This window comes from Myxocyprinus asiaticus, chromosome 21 (genome assembly GCF_019703515.2).
Source record: "Myxocyprinus asiaticus isolate MX2 ecotype Aquarium Trade chromosome 21, UBuf_Myxa_2, whole genome shotgun sequence".
NCBI lineage: Eukaryota > Metazoa > Chordata > Actinopteri > Cypriniformes > Catostomidae > Myxocyprinus > Myxocyprinus asiaticus.
In genome coordinates this window covers 43,200,233-43,220,740 of record NC_059364.1, presented here as the reverse complement: position 1 = coordinate 43,220,740, position 20,508 = coordinate 43,200,233, and the positions used below count along the sequence as shown (strand labels likewise).

At 40.5% G+C, this 20,508-nt stretch overlaps 1 protein-coding gene across 1 annotated transcript in view; it reads right to left on the bottom strand.

Moving 5' to 3' along the window:
• LOC127412310 (neuroendocrine convertase 2-like) overlaps positions 1 to 20,508 on the bottom strand; it is a 120,043-nt gene that overhangs the window by 31,691 nt on the left and 67,844 nt on the right. Inside the window, exons 7-9 of the mRNA XM_051648559.1 lie at positions 20,317 to 20,405; positions 13,020 to 13,195; positions 3,290 to 3,505 (exon numbers count right to left, since the gene is read on the bottom strand). Coding sequence (XP_051504519.1) covers positions 3,290 to 3,505; positions 13,020 to 13,195; positions 20,317 to 20,405 — 481 coding nt within the window. The remainder of the gene's footprint in view (positions 1 to 3,289; positions 3,506 to 13,019; positions 13,196 to 20,316; positions 20,406 to 20,508) is intronic.

The following is a 20,508-nucleotide window of genomic DNA, read 5'->3' as shown; positions in this document are numbered from 1 at the left end:
AATTATTCACGAACTGAAAGGGAGCCAATTCTTAAATTCTTAATCTTGCCCAAACCTGTTGATCACAAACAATTTCTAATAAAGCACTTGGACAAGTGCAATGAGGAATACCCCACAAATGCTCAAAGCTACATTCATCAGCACAACAGTCCACCACGAACACTTTGAGAGTTGCCCAACATTTCATGATCTATCAAAGGCAGCACATGAAAGAGAAACTGCCATTTTTATCCTCCAGAGATGATTATTTTTACTCAATTTTTGATTTTGACTGATTTAAGTAAAAGCTTTGAGATGAAAGCCAAGAAAGCAATTATTCAGTGCTTATTTATGATTTGATGTGGTTCTAACCTGTATGTATGAATATATATAATGAATGTCATATTGTCTAAGATAAAAGAAAATATCTACATCTGCAGTGACTTCGGAACAAAAAAAAAATCTTTATTCTGTACTTCAATGATAAATAGAAAGAGAAGCAGTTATTTAGATATTCGTGATCAGTTTGTCTGGGTAATTTCACAGTGCTGTCAGTACAGATGTTTGCAGTGATTTTCTAGCTTATGCTATCCAGTTGGCATTTGCTGTATGCTGCATGAATTATTTCCTTATTCATGGCCAATAAGTCTTATATAGTTTTGAGGGTTGTCAAAGTTAACATGTTAATGTTGGAGAAATAGACAAAGCCAACTTAATGGCAAATTAAGAAGGGAAAAAGTACAGTCAATTTCTTTGTTTTGCGGAATTTAATTATCATTGAGGCTCCACAATTATGAAATACACTGTTAATGTGATGGCGACATATGGACTGATGCAGCCAAGCAGCAAAAATATTTGTTAGTAAAGTGGATGGTAGTTTATACTTCCAAGCTTACAAAAGGACAAAAAAAAAAAAAAAAATAAAAAAAAATCACAACCAATCGTAACGCTCAAATCCCATTTGCAGTTGCATTTTTCAAACTTGCTGCATCGGAACTGGTCATGTGACAAGTGAGAACCAATGGTATTTGGTATCAGTGACATCAAACCGGACATAGGGCGTCTAATAGCGCCATATTTAAGGGTCCAAGGACCGAAGGTGTTGGAACCCTAATGTGTTTGTACTGATTGTCTTATTATTATTGCCCTTAAAGTGTCTGGGCATTAGAGAGCATAAGTCGTAGATATCCCTTCTTCAATGAAGTTGGATTTTGACATGCATCTTCTTTGTTGTGCAAAAAAATCCTTAAAATATTGATTTAACAAATCAACAAAAATAGCCACCAACAGCCAATCAAATTGCAGCACCTAATAACTTAAATTGTGAATGGCTGATGGTTATGAAAATTTGTATACACAAGCGGGGTGTCTACAAGAAGCTGTAAATAAAATTTTGTAAGAATCCACCATAAATTGGTTCTGTAATGGAAACGGAACTCGACCAGCTAAAATAAAAATTTTATTTCCTCTGAATCTTTTAGCACCCCCAAATCAAATGGTCATGTGGATTTCCATTCCTGCAAGAAAACTTTTTCAACCACTCTGATTTTTTAAACCTACTTATTCAAACTCGTCCTAGGCTGTTTGTCTGATTCACACAAAATGTAGCATGTATCATAAAGACATGCTCCTGACAAAATCTATTTAAAAGAATTTTGATTTGTCATGTTGTTTGGAAGATATAAGCCAATAAGTTTTATAATCCAATATGTCTAATATTCAAACTTATTCAAACAATATTTAAACTTAACCAAACTTAGTACACATGGACACCAGAACAATCTGAGGTAACATGACAAATTTAATCAGTTTCCGACGCTAGGGGGCCATAAAACTTCCTAATCCTAATAATGCAACTCTGATCAAAGCAGTTGAAAATGTATTTTACATTCATATAAAGTACATTGACATATTTTACATGTATTTTACAAAAAATATTTGACATTCTGTCTTTCACAAATAAATAAAAAAAACACAACACAGGTTTAGAACAACATCAAGTTGAGAAAATTATAAATATTTTCACTTTTAGGTAAACTAACCCTCCTTACTAAATGCAAAACATTTTGCGAGAATAAAATATATATTTAGAGGAAAATTTATAATTATATTTGAATAATTATTCATATCTACTGACAGCCCTTGGCAACAACAATAGACCACAGCAAACTGATGGCCCTGAGAGAATCCAGACTTACACCAGGCAATTTCCTCTTTCCATTGACAGATCCTCTCTGACAAACTAACCACAGTCTTCATCTCAGATCTTTTCTGTGAGTCTGAAGATATGGTTTGATTTAGTTCCTATCTCAATGCAGCAATCCAATTTCATTTTACACTAATTGTTCAAGCACAAAATGGATGAAACAATTAACTCCCTGTCATTTCATCACTGTCATACTCTGTATTATTACACTGTGGAATAAGAGATTGCATTTCAAAAGAGTTTCACGGCACCTCTGACTCTCACGCTCTAAATTGAGTCAAGCATTGAATCTTGCTGTAGAAGATTGGCTTTTAAAGTTTCCTGACAGGATCAGAGGCAATATCGATTGAGCATCTGTGGTATGTGCTGGACCAACAAGTCCAATCCACGGTGGCTCCACCTCGCAACATTTAGGACTTTTAGGATCTGCTGCTAATGTCTTGATGTCATATACCACAGGACACCTTCATGGGTCTTGTAGAGTCCATGCCTCGGCGGGTTGGCACAGTTTTGCCGGCACGTGGAGGACAAACAGCATGTTAGGCAGGTGGTCATAATGTTTTGGCTCATCAGTGTATAGTAATACATGTTTAAAATCAAAAGTTGTATATGTTAACATTAGATAATGCACAATGAACTAACATGAACTAACAATGAGCAATCGTATTTTTATTAACTAACATTAACAAAGATTAGTAATTGTGTAAAAATTATATTGTTCATTGTTTTTTCATGATACCTAATACTGTCATTAACTAATGTTAATGAATGGAACCTTATTGGAAAGTGTTACTGATGACTCTTAATTAAACCCATGCAGGAGAAAAAAATTTTTTTTTGCTTAAGCCTTAACATACATTTCCAGTATCATGATATTCCACATGCAAATGTGTGTGGACTAGATTAGAACAAACAACTTTTGCACATATATATACACTGGCCATTTCTTTTTTCCTTTTTTCAAATGCATAAAAAAATAAATAAATAAAAAAATAAAGTATGTATGGGAAATGTTTTTTAATCATTTTTGAGATAAAAACTCAGTCATAAAAGTGCAGGTTATCCAAGCAAAATATGATATAATACCTGTACACACACACTCACCACGCCAGCTTCAGGGTTTCGTTTACGTCCGTTGCTGAAAGTGGAGGCCAGGGTAGAGGAACAGCTTTCATCATAGAGCGCTGTGCGTCCGTCATTGATGGCTGAATTAATAGAGATGGTCCACATGCTGGATGCGTATCCATCACAGTTGCAGTCGTCATAGATACCACCGTCTCCAGAGGCCCACACGTAGATGCTGCCTTTCCCACCACGGCCCTGTTGGACAAGCAGAGCAGCACGATTAAAAACGCACTCACCCTCGCTACAGCTCAGTAAGGAGCAGTCAAGTCTCCTTGGTATTTTCCTTTAAGAGGCTTGGAGATTTACTCAATTTATGATACAAATTACGCTCACATAACCACAAGTAATTTCACAGCAAGATCAGAGAAGAGTTTCGAGTTTCGAGACCTTTTAAAGACTCTCTTTTGAGTGTCGATGATTCAGACTGAGGCATTGTGTTTAAGGTCCTTGTTTGAACATATCATTTTGATGTTTTTAGCTGCCAAGAGTGTTTTATTCTTTTCGCTTTTTATTTATAGAGGGCACCTGACAGGAGGACATTTTTACAGTGCAATTGTCATCTTACTTGATTATTGTTATTTTTACAGTACATAGTGATTTACCATGCTCACGCATCAAAAACGGATTATGGTCCTACGAGGTTCCCCTCTCTTTTCAGCCTCTACAGTTTCACCAGGGAGTAAGCAAATACGAAAATAAAACCTTATGGTATCTGGTAATTACGACTTTAGATTTTGCAATTGCTACTTAAAATCTCAGAATTTTGATTTTAATTCTGAGAATTGAGACTGTATATTAAAATGATGCCTTCAGCAATATTTTTTGCAAATTTATCAAATGGCTGATAAAAAATTTATTATTGTGGGTCTGCTAGATGTAATGCCCAAATAACAATATATTTCATAGCAAAAATAAGAAATAATGTAGCAATTGAGTAAATGAGACAACAATGTACACAACAACAAATGCTTTCTGAAACCTTTATTAGTGCTGATGAGGTACCTGGGAAAAATATCAGGTCTAATTTCTTTATTTATTTCACATTGATCCAACAGTCATTGGCACTTATTCAAGCTTTGTTTGTCTATTGATTAGGGCTGTCAATTGATAAAAATCTTTAATCTAATTAATTACATGATATACTGACTAATTAATAAAATTGATCACAATTAATCACATATATAAACATTTTCCAATGAAGTACCCCAAATAAAAATAGCTCAATTAAAATAACAATAATAATCAAATTTAAATAATTCGAAATTAAATCATTAAAATACATTAAATTATTATGGCAGAGGAGTAAAGCTTTGATTAGACAATACAAAAAACAGCTTTTGAAGTCACTATATTGTTCGTTTTATTTCTATTTCATTGAACATAAGCCTATCATTGGCTAACAGTCCACAGCAATTCATTTTGTAGTTGAATTTGCAATCTGTCTGAGGTAGACTTATTATATGGGCTTTTCTAAGGACGCGTTTATGCACACATTGTTTAGACGGATGCTTTTTTAGGACGGTGTGTCAAGTTAAACGTAGTTTAAAACTTAGACCCCTGAATTCTGAGTTTTGAATGCAAGAATGCGTCCTCATCTTGTGCTGTCTACTGTCGGTATGTATGGTTCGTTGCCGGTACAGCCGGAGTTGCGCTTACTGTCCCCTGCTGACTTTGACTCTCAAAAACATGAAAATTGTAATTCAAGGTTGAATTGGTCCGATGGTAGGAATATTCCTTATTACAGTCCGAGGGCATGATTAATTGTGTACATTTTAAAATGCATTATTTTTTATAAAATTAATCACAGCCCTACTATTGATATAAATTTTGCCTTCTTTCGGTTGTTACACTACTACGGGCATCTCAGCTTATGGCCCCTGGCAGTCACTAGCCTCATCAACCCAGACCACAATCCATCATTGTAATACATCCCTTGACTGATTAAATTAATATTATGGTGAACATGAAAGTTTGGAACAAATGTACTAGAACACAAACTACTGCTAACGGTCTAATTTTAGTGAACATAACCTACTCATCTGTTTCTCTTTTACTCTTTTATCTCTATTTCACTTCCTCACACGTTTTTTGAATGATACCATCAGCTCAACTCGGAAACAATTAGCTAAAACAAATGATTGCACTTTAAGCACTGCTGGTTTTATAACAAGCTCTATTCAGTGTAAGCTGCTGACAGGGAATCTTGAAAGTGTGGGAGAGAGAAAATCCCTTCTGGTTAAGTGAGTGAACATTGGCCAAAGAGCAGGAACAGAAGTGGGTCTGTACAGCTGTTAATAGAATGCAGTGTCATGACACTGCAATAACATCAGGACATTGAGCTAATACCAGAGACTGTTTAACGATGTAGATACTGAATAATGAATGAATGGGATACATTGCAACATTTAACTCTTTCATGAGACATTGGGAGGATTACGTCATCTGCTGCACTCATGACCAGCTGGCTCGCTGAACATTCATTTGTCTGTCTGAGCGGAACTAGTGAAGGTTAAAATTATTTATATTATATATATATATATATATATATATATATATATATATATATATATATATATATATATATTTTTTTTTTTTTTTTTCCGCTGGTTCCGCTAGAGACTAGAGCTTGTTTTATGGAGGAACACACCTTCGAGACTAAATGAATCTACACATTCTTTGTGTTTATTCTGCCTATTGGCTGGAGTTTGTTTTATAGATTATTTTCTGTTATGTAATTTTGCCTCGCAAAATTTGTACAATTTGGAGCAATCCGACGGCAAAGTTGTCGCAGGGGCTCTCGTAGGCATAAATGGACTCTTTGAGTTTAGGGATTGACACCGGTTGGCATTGTCATGCACGGGGTAAATGTGCACATTATTCTTACTGATGGCAACGGTAAGGTCGGCTGCCTTCTCGATTGCTCCGACCACAGTTTGCACAGTTTTTCTCTTGCACTTTAAGTTATTTTATTCCTTCTTACTTCTCACCATGGTTACTATCAATTACGACAGACATATTCTTATCTCTATTGGTCTACAACTTACTCACCCATCGTCGTTTTTAACACCAGACCCATGCTGGCCAAGCAAGATTCTAAGGAAGAACAAAGGACGCGACCCGAAACGGCAGCCCCAAGGGAAACGAGCCAGCGTCAGGAACAGACTGAGGACTCGCGCCCACCACGCTCCTCTGCCTAGTATTCTGCTAGCCAACGTTCAGTCACTGGAAAACAAGCTGGATGACCTCAGGGCCAGGGTTAAGTTCCAAAGGGACCTGCAACCTCCTCTGCTTCACTGAGACATGGCTGAACCCAGCGATTCCGGACCACGCCATCCAACTGGCCGAGTTCTTTTCAGTTTTTCGCATGGACAGAAAAATGGAGTCAGGGAAGTCAAGGAGAGGTGGTGTATGTCTGATGGTTAACAACAGCTGGTGCAACAGTGTGAGCATTGTTCCTCTCACGTTCCTGCACACCCAACCTGGAGCTTCTGACCATCAAATGCCGCCCTTTCTACCTTCCTCGAGAATTCACTTCGATCATAGTAAGTGCCGTTTATATACCACCTCAGGTGGACACGGACATTGCCTTATGTGAACTACATGAGGCTCTAGTTGTTCATCAGACTCATCACCAGCACGCTGCGCTCATTGTGATGGGGGACTTTAACAGCGCCAAACTAAAACGCGCAGCACCAAACTTCCACCAACACATTACATGCCCTACTAGAGGCAACAGGACTCTAGATCATTGTTACTCCCCATTTAAAGAAGGCTACAAAGCACAAAGATGTTGCCATCTTCCTCATACCCAAATACAAACAAAGGCTGAAACAAGAAGCTCCGGTTCAGAGGGAAGTCGCGCACTGGATGGACCAATCAGTGGCCACTCTGCAAGATGCTCTAGATGACGTAGATTGGGACATGTTCCAGCGCAGCTCTGATGACATCAACGTGTTTACGGAAGCAGTCGTGGGACTGATTGGGAAACTGGTAGATGATACAGTCAAAACCACCATCAGCATGTTTCCCAACCAGAAGCTGTGGGTGGATAAATCCATCTATGACAATCTGTCATCCCACACTATTGCCTATAAAGTGGGGCTCGCCACCGGGAACATGGACAATTACAAAATCGCATCTTACAACACACGCAGAGCAGTGAGGGAGGCAAAGCGGTGCTACAGGAAGAAATTGGAGTCACAGTTTCAACAGGGTGGCTCTAGAAGCCTGTGGAAGAGACTGAGAACGATAATGGACTATAAAACACCATCCCACAAAATCGCGAATGCTGAAGCTTCTCTCGCAGACGAGCTGAACACTTTTTACGCTCGCTTCGAGGCTGCAGTTTACTGCGCTAACGGTACTGACAGCGGCAATAGTGATAACGGCTGCTTGTATGCGGAGAGCATTAACGCTGGAAATGTGTTCACCATCACAGAGTGCGACGTGAGAAAGGCTTTCCGGAGAGTGAACATCAGGAAGGCAGCAGGACCAGATGGAATCTCAGGTCGGGTCCTCAGAGCCTGTGCTGACCAGCTAGCACCGGTATTCACAGAGATATTCAACCTCTCCTTGGAACAGTCAATAATTCCAACATGCTTTAAACAGTCCATCATTGTTCCTGTCCCGAAGAAACCCCAACCTTCCTGTCTTAATGACTATCGTCTTGTAGCACTGACCTCAATTGTGATGAAGTGCTTTGAAAGACTGGTCAGAGATTTCATCACCTCCTCACTACCTGACACCCTGGATACCTTACAATTCGCTTACCGTCCAAATCGCTCAAAGGATGATGCCATCACACATCTCTTCCACACAGTCCTAGATCATCTGGACAAGAGGAAGGGAAATTATATTAAAACACTGTTTGTTGATTACAGTTCAGCTTTTAACAGCATGCGTGTCACCCCGGTCCAGCCAGAGCTCTGCCCTCTCCAGAACCACAGTTGCCAACATCACAGGGACCACCTCCCTCCATAATTTCATGAGGTTGAGATGGTATATTTGACGTGTGTCACCTCTATCTGTTCACTTTACCTCATAAATGAAATCTCCTACTCGTCATGTAACCTCAAAGGGCCCTTGCCACTTGGCGAGTAATTTGGAGCTCACTGCTGGGAGTAATACAAATATTCTGTCTCCCGGTGCAAATTCCCGCAGCCAAGTCCCCCTATTATACAGTCGACTTTGATTTTCTTAAGCTTGGAGCAAATTCTCCTGTGTTAGTTGACCCAATGTTTGGAGATTTGCTCTAAGATCAAGAATGTACTGAATTAAATTTTTACTGTTTAAAGGTCCCTACTCCCAAGCATCCCGCATGACGTCAAGCACGGCCAATGCCCATACAGCAGCTCAAATGGGGAAAACCCTGTGGAGGCTTGTGGGACCTCCCAAACTGTGAATTACAGGGGTTCGAGCCACTTATCCCAGTTCATAGCGTACTTGTGTACGAACTTACGATTGATATTTTTCAGGGTTTTATGAAATCGTTCCACCAACCCATTTGTTTGTGGGTGGTAAACACTGGTGAGAATCGATTTAATACCCAATAATTCATACAGTTTGCATAGTGTACATGACATAAATATAGTGCCCTGATCAGTGAGGATTTCCTTTGGAATCCCCACTCAGGAGATAATTCTGAAGAGTGCCTCCATAACACTATGTGCTGAGATGTTGTGCAGAGGCACTGCTTCCGGATATCGCGTTGCATAGTCCACCAGAACTAATACAAAGTGATGCCCGCATGCTGTCTGTTCTAATGGCCCGACGAGGTCCATGCCAATTCTTTCAAAGGGAACATCGACCAAAGGAAGCGGGTGCAAAGGCACTCTTGGGGTGGCTGGATTCACCAGCTGACATTCACGGCATGCCGCACACCACCTGCGAACATCCCTGTGAATGCCCAGCCAATAGAAATGGGCCATTAGACGGTTTAATGTTTTTTCTTGCCCTAAGTGACCCGCCATCGGATTATGATGAGCCATCTGGAATAGCATTTCCCGATGACTCTTCGGTATGAACAACAGGGTTGTATCCTCATTTGTCTGAGCGTCCTGCGTCACTCGATAAAACTGATCATTTGTAATAGAAAAATACGGATATGAGAGTGCAATGTCTGGCTGAAGACATTGACCATCAATCACTTTCACTTGGTTGAAGGCGTGTCTAAGGGTTTCATTTAGCGTCTGCTCCAGAGGGAAATCCCTTGCAGGGAATCCTCTAAGGGCTGGGGAAGCCGAGACTTCCTCCTCCCTTTCATCATCCAGACAAGGAGCTGATGTAGATGGCCCTGGCTTCGGAGGGGGATGTCCTCTTTTCCGGGGCGAGGGAATAGGGTGAGAGAAAGGGTATGATGGGGAAAAGGGACAGAGCAAGAGGAAGAGTGTGTGAGAGAGAGAGTGAGAGAGTGTGTGGGCTCTTCTTCCCTTTGGTACGTAGACATATGGTCCTCAGCCATTTGGACGGCCTCCTCCAGCGACGCCGGGCAGTGGCACTGGATCCGCTCCACCATTCCCCTCAATGACGACGGATGAACTGCTCCAGCACCACTAGAACGACAACTTCCTCAGCATATCAGTCCTCAGCCAACAGCCATTTCCGATAGGCATCATGAAACTGTTGAGCGAACGCAAACGGGCGGCCGTGCTCATCAAGCTTTAGCGAATGAATCTGTTGCCGGTGTTGCTCGGGGCCATGGCTGACCCGCTGCATGATGGTCTTCTTGAGGTCTACACCAGGTGATTGGCTAGATGTTGAGCTGCAAGTTGAGGTTCCCCGGACAACATTGGAAGGAGCCTGGCCACCCACTGGGCACGCGGCCACTTCCAGATCTCTGCAGTTTTTTCAAACAAGTCTAGAAAGGCCTCTGGTTCATTTTCTGGCCCCATCTTCATGAGGGTGAATGGGTGCACGGTGGCGGCTGTGTCCGGGGTCGGAGTCAGGGCTTTCTCCTGGCATAGTACACTCCGGATATATTAATTATTTACCAGTTTGTTTGCCTCACCAAGCGCCTCTGCCACTGACTGATTAATTGATTGCACTATCGATGGTCGCATAGAAGAGAGAAGGGCTCCAAGGGAATGTATATATATCGAGTTCTTTGCTAGGATTTTAATTTGTCAGCCATGACGAGACCCATTAACAAATAAGATGCAAAACAGCGGTCGTGTGCTTCTAGATGAGCTTTGGAGAGGTCTTGAACATTGACTGGCGAAGCTTGTACTTCTCGTGATGTGTGCGTGTCGGGGGCATGCAAACTTTGATGACAATTCCCGTAAGGCTGCAAGCATAAAATATTACAGTTAGGTCGCAAGCAATGTCCTTGTGAAGTGCCGAGGTTGCGTGGAATGTTGCAGCTTGGAGGCTGAGAAACAGTGTTGTGCTTCCTCTTGGTTGTGGCTTCCGTCCACCGCAGCCCGTGGAAGAGAAGGATCAGTGGTGGATGAATGAAGATCAGAGTCCTGAGTTTTCCAGGGAAACAGAAATGGCTGGTCGTGGTTGAGATTGGAAGGGGCCTGGATGTCAAGGCTGTATGGTGCGGACAGGATTTTTTCCATGGGCGATTCAGTGATGCTGGATAGATGTCTAGCTGCCAAATGGGAGCTGCTCCTGGAGATATGTTCCACTTCCTCTGATTAAGAATTTGTGCATCCTCGAGGTATTCCTTGAAGATCGAAGGATCCTCGATTATCTCCAGGCTATCCATCATGAAGGAAAGGAAGGTAAGGTAAGGCAAGCTAAATATGCTAAATGTGATGGGTGCATGCCGTGGTGAGCCATGTTGAGCTAGGCTTGTATGTTGTCAAGTGCTTGGCTAGGCTGGAATGGCTGTGATGAATATATATAGGCCACCCTTGATAGAGAGACTACTGGGGTTGGAGGAAATAGGTCAGCTGGGTGTCACCTGATGCTGAGCTGCCTATCGTGTCCTGCCTGAACTATCGCTATGCTTGATATCCACCTAATGTAAACAGACATGGCTGTGAGTACTGAATTCAATAATGTGTTGACTGTGCGTATATGAGCTGTAAACTGTTATTGTAATATTATTGTAACAATTATGTCTCTGTCATAAAAAAATGTATTATGTATCAAGACTGTATGAATAACTATTTGTGCGAAAACGAATGCATTCTGCCTGCGCATCTCAGTGTGTCGGTGCCAAAGCCGATTTGAATTTGGCAACTTGTGATGTCATTGGCTATTGTAGTATCACAAATGTGTGAAAAAACTGGGACTCTGCGGAGGCCAGTCAATACTCCACGTATGAAGCAGTTAATATGGCTGCTGTAGGAAAGGATGTCCCGCCTTTCAGTTACAAGAGCCAAACATCTTACTAAAATGTCAGCACCTCATCTTATTCCTTTACAATGCACACGTGCATTAGAAAATCGGATCAACCTGGAAGAAAAACAACCTGGTCCCATAGAATCTTGTTCCTAGTCCCTCATTGTTTAAGTGCAATCAAATTTAGCAGTTCCTCAACTGATAGAGCATTCCACTTGTGATGTAGAGGACCGGGGGATGAGCCCTGAAGAGCCAAGAGTCTACATATGAACCAAAAGTGTCATAAAAGCACCACAAAATTATGTGGTTGCTTCAGCAACAGTGTTTTTCATCTCACATTTGCTTTTTTTATGACATTATCGGTTAGGTTTAGGTTAAAAGTGTAGGGTAGGGAGATAGGTTTTGAACTCGATAAAGCATTAACCTTAAAAACCTCATCTGTTTGGGAGAACAGTAGGCACTATTAATGGCATTTGTAATTTTGTGGATTGTCGCTTCAATTCATTGCATTAGAGCTGCAATGAGTTTTCTGCACTCTCATCTAAAATACCAGCATGAACTTCCATAGTAGGTCAGGATGGTCTAGCTTGTGGATAACAAGATAAATAGGAGCAGGTTGACCAAGGAAGTCGGGTTAAGCTAGAACATCATCATCCAAACACAACATGCGCTGGTGCACATCAACACTGCTGAAATGTATATGGTGTATCATTAGCATTCAGTGTGTGCGTCCTACAAATAAATAAGCGAAGGATGCCACCTGACCCTTATTATGATTAAACAGCACTCAATATTAGCCCATCACAGTTTTTTTCTGTGATTTCAATTGCAAAGGGCTTTTAAAATACACTGAGATTACTTTGTGTGATGCCTTGGCTTGACAAGAGGGGCACTCTCATAAATCCCACTCAGCAGTGGAACGCTGACCGCCATTTATTCCCCTTAGCCATGGCAATTTGTGAAGTCAGCAGTCAAAGAGAGGGATGTGCAACTAAATGACACGTTTAGCGTGGAGTGCTTAGACTTTGCAAGTTGACATATGTTAGAGAACTCCTGTAGAGTTCTCCTGTCAGTACAAGATGATGTAATTCAAATTTGATTCTATTGTGAATCCATTTAAAATTCATATTTCTCTAATTACACCAATACTTTCAAAACTCCATCATCTGGCTGGTGTTAAAGTTGATCTAAAGTGGCAGAGAGGAGAGGAGGGCTCTGGACCCTGGGTTTTTTATTGGACTGGACCAGCTCTTACAAGTCTGTACCTCTCTATTTGTTCCCTTTTTTCTCCACACAACAACAGGTGCTCCATGTCACAATAAGCAAGAGTATTCATTAGGGAACACATTTTGCCTGAGACAAAACTCTGGAGACTCTATACAGTACTGCTCTTGGAGAGTTTTACCTTTTGGCACCCTACCTTATTGACACCATCCGCCATGGCCTGCAGGGTGAGCTCACGTGGACCATCCACAGTCTTGCCGTCATCGGTGGGACCCCAGCTGGCGCTGTAGATGTCAATAACCTGTGGCATGTGACTTATGGAAGAGGCTTCAATGATGTCCGTCATGAAGGGCTGGTCAAGCATACGAATACCTGCACCAAGATGAGATCAAGAGCACGCTTGATATCCCAATCCATCACTTCCAAGCTGACAGTGTCTATTCCCATACTTTCCACAATAGCTTGTCAAGTTTTCTCAAGAATAATCTGGCGAAGGATTTAAAATATTGCCGACATAAAGATGCGAATGGGTCATGCAAATATAAGCAAATTAATCTGCAAAGATCTGCTCTTTAAGAAGGATGTGTATATAGTTATTAATTTTATTTTTATATTTGTTTATTTTATTTTATAAAAGCCCTATTTAAATTAATTTTATGTATACATTTTTACATTGATGTACCTGATTTCCACTTATGTTTTAACTTCTATTAACTTTTGCACATAGTTCTGACCCATTTGTTGCACTGACTTTTTGCACTAAATAAGCATTGTCATAAAGTGTCCCATGGTGTGACACTCTATATTTGATCTAAAACTATTTTGAACAGTGTGTTTCTAACTTTGGTATAATTATTATACATGCAATTTCCATGACCTTGTATCAATTGAGGTACTTTTGTAATTTTAATAATTCCTATTATGCACTGCTGGGTAATTTAGCTGCAAAAAAATTAAAAGGTAAAAATAGCAAAAAACTAATGGTGACCATTCATAACACCTACAATATACATATTTTCCCCTACCTAAAACCTTGATGGGAAAAAGTTCATGGCTATGTTATTTGTCAACTAACATGCTAGTTTCTTTATTTTTAGGGCTATCTCTTAAAAGGAAACTATTTGGCATGTTTGCAGTGGTTCAATGTTAGGACAATTTTTACACAGGTAGGGCATATTTAAATGATCCTGACTAGTGCCTAACAAACCCACGGGCCGGCCTGGGTTTGTGTAACGGTGGCCAGATGATAGATAGCTGTGCAATGTGTATAAAACCTCACTCTCCTGACCTCAAGAGGTGCACTAGAGACTGTTGCTAGAGGCTGTAGCCTTTAGCCTCCTTGTTAGTGCACCCGCCTCCCATGCCGGAGACACCGGTTTGAGTCCCGTACGGAGCGGGTAGAACAACAGCGTGACAATGGTGCTGTGACCCAGATGGGAGTGAGGTTTAGTGGGGTGAGTGTAATTGTGGCCAGCTGATAGATAGCTGTGCAATGTGTATAAAACCTCACTCTCCTGACCTCAAGAGGTGCACTTGCAACTGACACTAGAGGCTGTAGCCTTCAGCCTCCTTGTTAGTGCATCCACCTCCCATGCCGGAGAAACCGTTTGAATCCCGTCCCAGCGAGTAGAACATATATTGACGGGTATTTTGACATACCTCTACTCTATTCTACTAAAATTTGGTGGGTGTGCATCCAATGGCAAGAAATACAGTATATGTGAACCCTTTGGAATTACCAGCATTTATGTTTAAATTTGTCTTAAAATCTAGTTTGTAACCTAAGTTACAATAATAAACAACCACAATCTGATTTAACTAATAACACACACATTATTGTATAATTCTTGTAGATATTGAATACATCATTCGGGGGGGGGGGGGGGGGGTTCTCACAGCAAGAAGGTCACCGGTTCGAGTCCCAGCTCAATCTGGGCCTTTCTGTGTGAAATTGGCATGTTCTCCTCATGTTCACGTGGGTTTCCACCAGGTGCGCCGGTTTCCCCCACAGTTCAAACACATGCTGTTCAAGCGAACTGGAGACTCTAAATTGCCCATAGGTGTGAGTGAGAGTGTGAATGTGTATGTCTGTGTGTGGTAGCCCTGTGACGGTTGTTTCCCTGCTTACGGACTGAAACAGCTGGGCTAGGCTCAAGCACTATCCACAACCCTGCATAGGATAAGCAGCTATAGAGAATGGATGGATGGACGGATGGATGGATGGCTGGATGGACAGTGTAGGTTGGAAAAGGTATGTGAACCACTAGGCTAATGACATCAACAAAAGATAATTAGAATCAGGTGTTGACAAACCTGGCATCCCATAAATGAAACGAGATTGGAGGTGTGGGTTAGAGTTACTTTGACTTATAAAAAGCACTCAAACATTTTGAGCTATTCACAAGAAGCATCTGCTGACATGGACTATGCCTCACAAAACAGAGATCTCAGAAGACCTACAATCAAGAATAGTTGCTTTCTACAAAACCTGAAAGGGTTACAAAGTTATCTCGAAGAGTTTAGATATTCATCTGTCCACAGTTAGACAAATTATCTATAAATGGAGACAGACAATTTAGTACTGTGGCTACTCTCCCTAGAAGTGCCCATCCAGCCAAGATGACTCAAAAGGGCACACTGCAGAATGCTCAATGAGGTAAAAAAGAACCCTAGAGTGACAGCTAAATACTTAAAGGAATCAGTGGAACTGGTTAACATCTCTCTTCATGAGTCTACTATATGGTAAACATTAAACAGGCATGGCGTCCATGGCAGGATACCACAAAGGAAGCCGCTGCTTTCCAAAACAACATTGCTGTGCACCTGACATTTGTCAAAGACCACTTTGACACTCCACAAGTTTACAGGGAAAATGTTTTGAGGACTGATGAAACTAAGGTTTAATTGTTTGGGAAGAACATGCAGCACTATGTATGGTGAAAAAAGGGCACTGCATCCCAACATAAAAACAACATCCCAACGGTGAAGTACAGTGGAGGGAGCATCATGATTTGGGGACTGGATTTGCTATCATCAAGGGAAAAGTTTATCAAGATATCCAACAGGAAAATGTCAGGGTAATGCAGCAGGACACTGACCCTAAACATAGAAGTAAACCCACTACAGAATGGCTTCAAATAAAGAAAATCCACCTTTTTGAGTGGCCCAGTCAGAGCCAAGACCTTAACCCAATAGAGATGTTGTGAAATGACCTCAAGAGAGCTGTTCACACCAGACATCCTAAGAATATTACTGAGCTGAAGCAGTTCTGTAAGGAACAATGGTCCAAAATTCCTTCTTAATGTTATGCAGGTCTAATCCGCAGCTACTGGAAACACTTGGTTGAGGTTATTGCTGCCAAATGTGTACAATAAAGGCAGGAAAGATAATAACTGTTTGTGTGTTGTTTGCTTAAACACATTGTGTTTGTCTATACTTGTGACTTTGATAAAAATTAGATCACATTTTATGACCAATTAATGCAGAATACCAGCTAATTCCAAAGTTCACATACTTTTTCTTGAAACTGTAGAATTATTTTTTTCTAATCACATTTAAAATCCACTATTCGCTACTCTGTTCAACTAGAAAATTTGTCTTCCTCAAATCTTCTCATTTTGTTCAATTACTGTTCTGTGTTGCACTTTTGCAGTTCTTGCTACATGGAAACATGTGAAAATGGGAACAAGAGGAAAACCCTATCACATGTAATTCCACTATACTCAGCATGCTCTGCAGTGATAATTGAAGGGGTGATAGGGTGTGAGTCTCACTGGACAGGAGTAGAATTAGGATCAGAATGTGATTGCTTTGGCACCACATAAAGCACTTCACAATCCACTGAGAGCTTTGCTTCTCATCCCCTTCTGCCAACCCTGCTGAAAATTTATTTCAATGCTGGTTCAGACTATACAGCACTAGTTTGGTCCTGGTTTTGTAAAGCTGGTCAACCAGCATGGCCTTTCAGGTGACGCTTGTTGACCAAAGTAGTTTTGCTGGTTAAGTAGGTGTCACGGTTCTGTTAAGCCCGCAGTTTTTATTTTTTATTTTATTTTTTTTATTTTCTCTCCCTCATGTTTTCCAGGCGCTCTCGACTGGCATTTACATGAGAACATTCACTGTTCTCAGGGCACCGCTGATCATGCCACTGATTGCTTGACGAGCAACACCTGTTCCAGCCCGACTGCACTCCCTAAATATGCCTTCATGTTTCTCTGTTTCTTTGCCAGATTATTATGCTAAATTGAGTACTAACCTCGCTCTCCTTGTCTAGCTGGTCCTGTCTTGTCACTCTGTTGGTTTGCCCGCATTGTTCAGGTTGTGGTTTGCTTTCCAGTCTTCGCTGAGTTCAGCCTGGCAATCCACAACAGAATTCTGTTCTATGCCTGCGTGCTATGGATCTACACTTCTGCTGTTGCTCGCATTGGCCGCTGGACATCTCTCTCATCGCCAAGCTTCTGTGGAGGATTCTGCCAAGCTCCTCCTGACTTCCATGATGCACACACTCCACTGACGAACACACTACTCTCTACTCTGCGTGGTGGCACATTACTGACTTTATTAATAAATATTTTTGGAACTGTTACCTCTGCTCCTGGGTCATTCTGTCCAGCACCTATACATTACAGTAGGCTGTTTGGGACACCAGCATCCAAAACACAACACATGCTGATGACCAGTAAAGCTGATATTTTCAGCAGGGAACAAAGGATTTAGCTTGTTACATGTATTGTGGGTTTAGAAATGTTATGATATACCCTCACTGAGAACTTTTAATAGGAACACCTGTACACTTATTATTCATGCGATTATCTAATCAGCCAATCGTGTGGCAGCAGTGCAATGCATAAAATCAAGCAGATGCAGGTCAGGACCTTTAGTTAATTTTCACATCAACCATCAGAATGAAGAAAAGATGTGATCTCAGTGATTTCAACCTTGACATTGTTGGTGCCAGACAGGCTGGTTTGAGTATTTCTACAACTGCTGATCCCCTGGGATTTTCATGCACAACTGTCTCTAGAATTAACTCAGAATGGAGCCAAAAACAAAAAACATCCAGTGAGCGGCAGTTCTGTGGACAGAAACGCGTTGTTGATGAGAGAGGTCAACGGAGAATGTCCAGACTGCTTCGAGCTGACAAAAAGGCTATGGTAACTCAGATAACCACTCTGTACAATTCTAGTGAGCAGTATAGCATCTCAGAATGCACAACACGTTGAACCTTGAGGCGGATGGGCTACAACAGCAGAAGACCCCGTCAGGAACTTTATTAGTGTTCCTTACTAATAACACCAGCTCGGTGAGTCTATATTCACGTTTATGCCAGAATCCAATGTATGAATAAACTCTAAGGCCCAGATTTACTAAAGGTTTGAGTGTATAAAAACGTGAAAACTTGAAAGTACATGCAAAAAATGTCTGAGCTGATATAACAGTCTATTGAGTATACAACATAGTGCATCTTGTCAGTTTTTGAAGGTTTCCCTTAATGGATATGTAATTTGGGTTGAGCACCCATCCATTAAAATTCACCTGCAATTTGATCAATTCATCAGTTGTTGTTTTTTTCATATATACGGTAGGCTATACAATTTTAGAAATCATATAAATAGTCATACTTGAAATCACTGCTTTTTAATGAGCTGCAAGTGAGCAGCATACCTGCTGATTTTTACCACGCACAAAAGCCTCCTTTAAATGCAGATGAATCCAGCCTATTTGCAAATGTGGCTATTTGCGCAGTTATTCGTAGTAAATACGCCCACGAATCACACATACAATTAGTTAGATTGCACAAGTAAATTATAACCCTTTATTTGGAATCTTACTAAATCAGGACCTAAGAATACCAGTGCTGTACAGTGTAAGATGTCAGCAGTTGACTCAAACAACACACGTGAGACCTGTGACTAAGCTCTTCCAGGAAAGCAATTTAAGCTGAAGAGGAAAGGCTACAGTTCACGCCACACAATATATGTATCCCTTCGTGAGGGACAAAAGCTAAACAAAAGATATTCACTGGCTATTAGTTAGTCTCCTCTTCTTTTGTGGCCTTTTGAAAAAAAAATCAATGGGCTGCAGAGCATAAATTATGTTTCTATTGATGCCTACATGTTTGTGCTCGGTACTAGTTATTGTGAAACAAGGAGATGGTAGAGTTATTAATTCAGCTGTTATTCCATTAGGCTAAGAAACAAAGGGATGTCTCAAATTAAGACAAGTCATTCATCATATTTATTAACTGGACTGCACAACCATGATAAGCAAAAAGTAACTATAAATATTTCAAATAAAAAAAAAGCATTGGGGGAAATTAACTATGAATTAATTGTGCCCAGTAAAAGCACTGTTTATTTGCACATGTTCTCTGCACTGGTTTAGCGCCCGATTCACTAAAGGAGTTATGCAGTGCAAACGCGCCCACTTAATCTGTGTTGACCACAATTTGCTGACCGTTTCAGAGCGCTATATACAGGAGGATGCAGCAGACCACCATGATCTGGACAGAACAACATCACTCCATTACTGTGATCCAGACACCTGAATCATCTCTTTAACATGCTGAAAGTGTGCTTGACTACACTGCATGTCTGGATATATGCAAGGTTATAACACTATTCTCCATCATTTGATCATTATTTGAGGAATTACTTCTGCCATGATTGATAGAAAATAAACACAAACATCTCTTTTGAATAAAATTCAGTTTACCGCCTGCTTTCTTCAGCAGATAATACCGTGATGTAAATTACGGCAGGCATTTTTAATTAATGAGGCACAATCTACACTTACAAGAAATAGCTCTATAGCTGAACTTGATTAAATTGTGTACAGTTGTTCCACGTGTTTGAAATTCGTTTTCTTAAATTAAAATTACTATGTAATCTCAACACAAAAACGTTGGGCCTCATTCATGAAACTTTCGTAAATATATGAGTAAATCTGGAGTAATTGTGTGTAAAATGGACCTTCCCGAAAACTTTACGCCAGATTCACAAACGCTTCGTACTCTTCAGATTTGTTAGTAAAACGTGTGTATGTTAGTGAATTCCAAACATTTGTAAAAAAGGGGCATGTGCACGTTTATTCACAATTATAATAATCCATGCCCATGAAAACGCCATATAAGGAAGGAACCAGACTCGCTAGTAAATGCTGATAACATCTATGTGGAACGGTAATGAAATTATTTTTATTAATGTGCATTAAGTGCATTCACATCGTAAAATTTTGATTTAGCAAGCATCATTGGGCTTTTCTATTTTTCCCCATGGTATTTTGTACGCACCTGCCAGCAATGTGTTTATTTATGAATTTAACAATTTGGGAAAAAATTATACTTTGAAAAAATAAATTCTATTGTATGTTTAAGTGTGCTGCATGCTGAAGTTGCATAGAAATTATTGCATGCTCTTGGAGTTAATATTATCAAATTAGGTACTATAATGTCATTTTAATATCATCACTGTAAAAACAAATCAGGAACGTACCTGCCACCTTGGAGTTGTAGGCCACACCCACCCCACAGATGTTGTTGTTTGAAACTGCAGACACCTCACCAGCACACCTTGTTCCGTGACTGCAAAATGCATTCAGAGAGTTAAATATTTCATATTTGTTAGTGGAGAACACAAAAATGTCACCTAATGTGTGTGCAGGTCCACACGGATCTGTGTACGCAG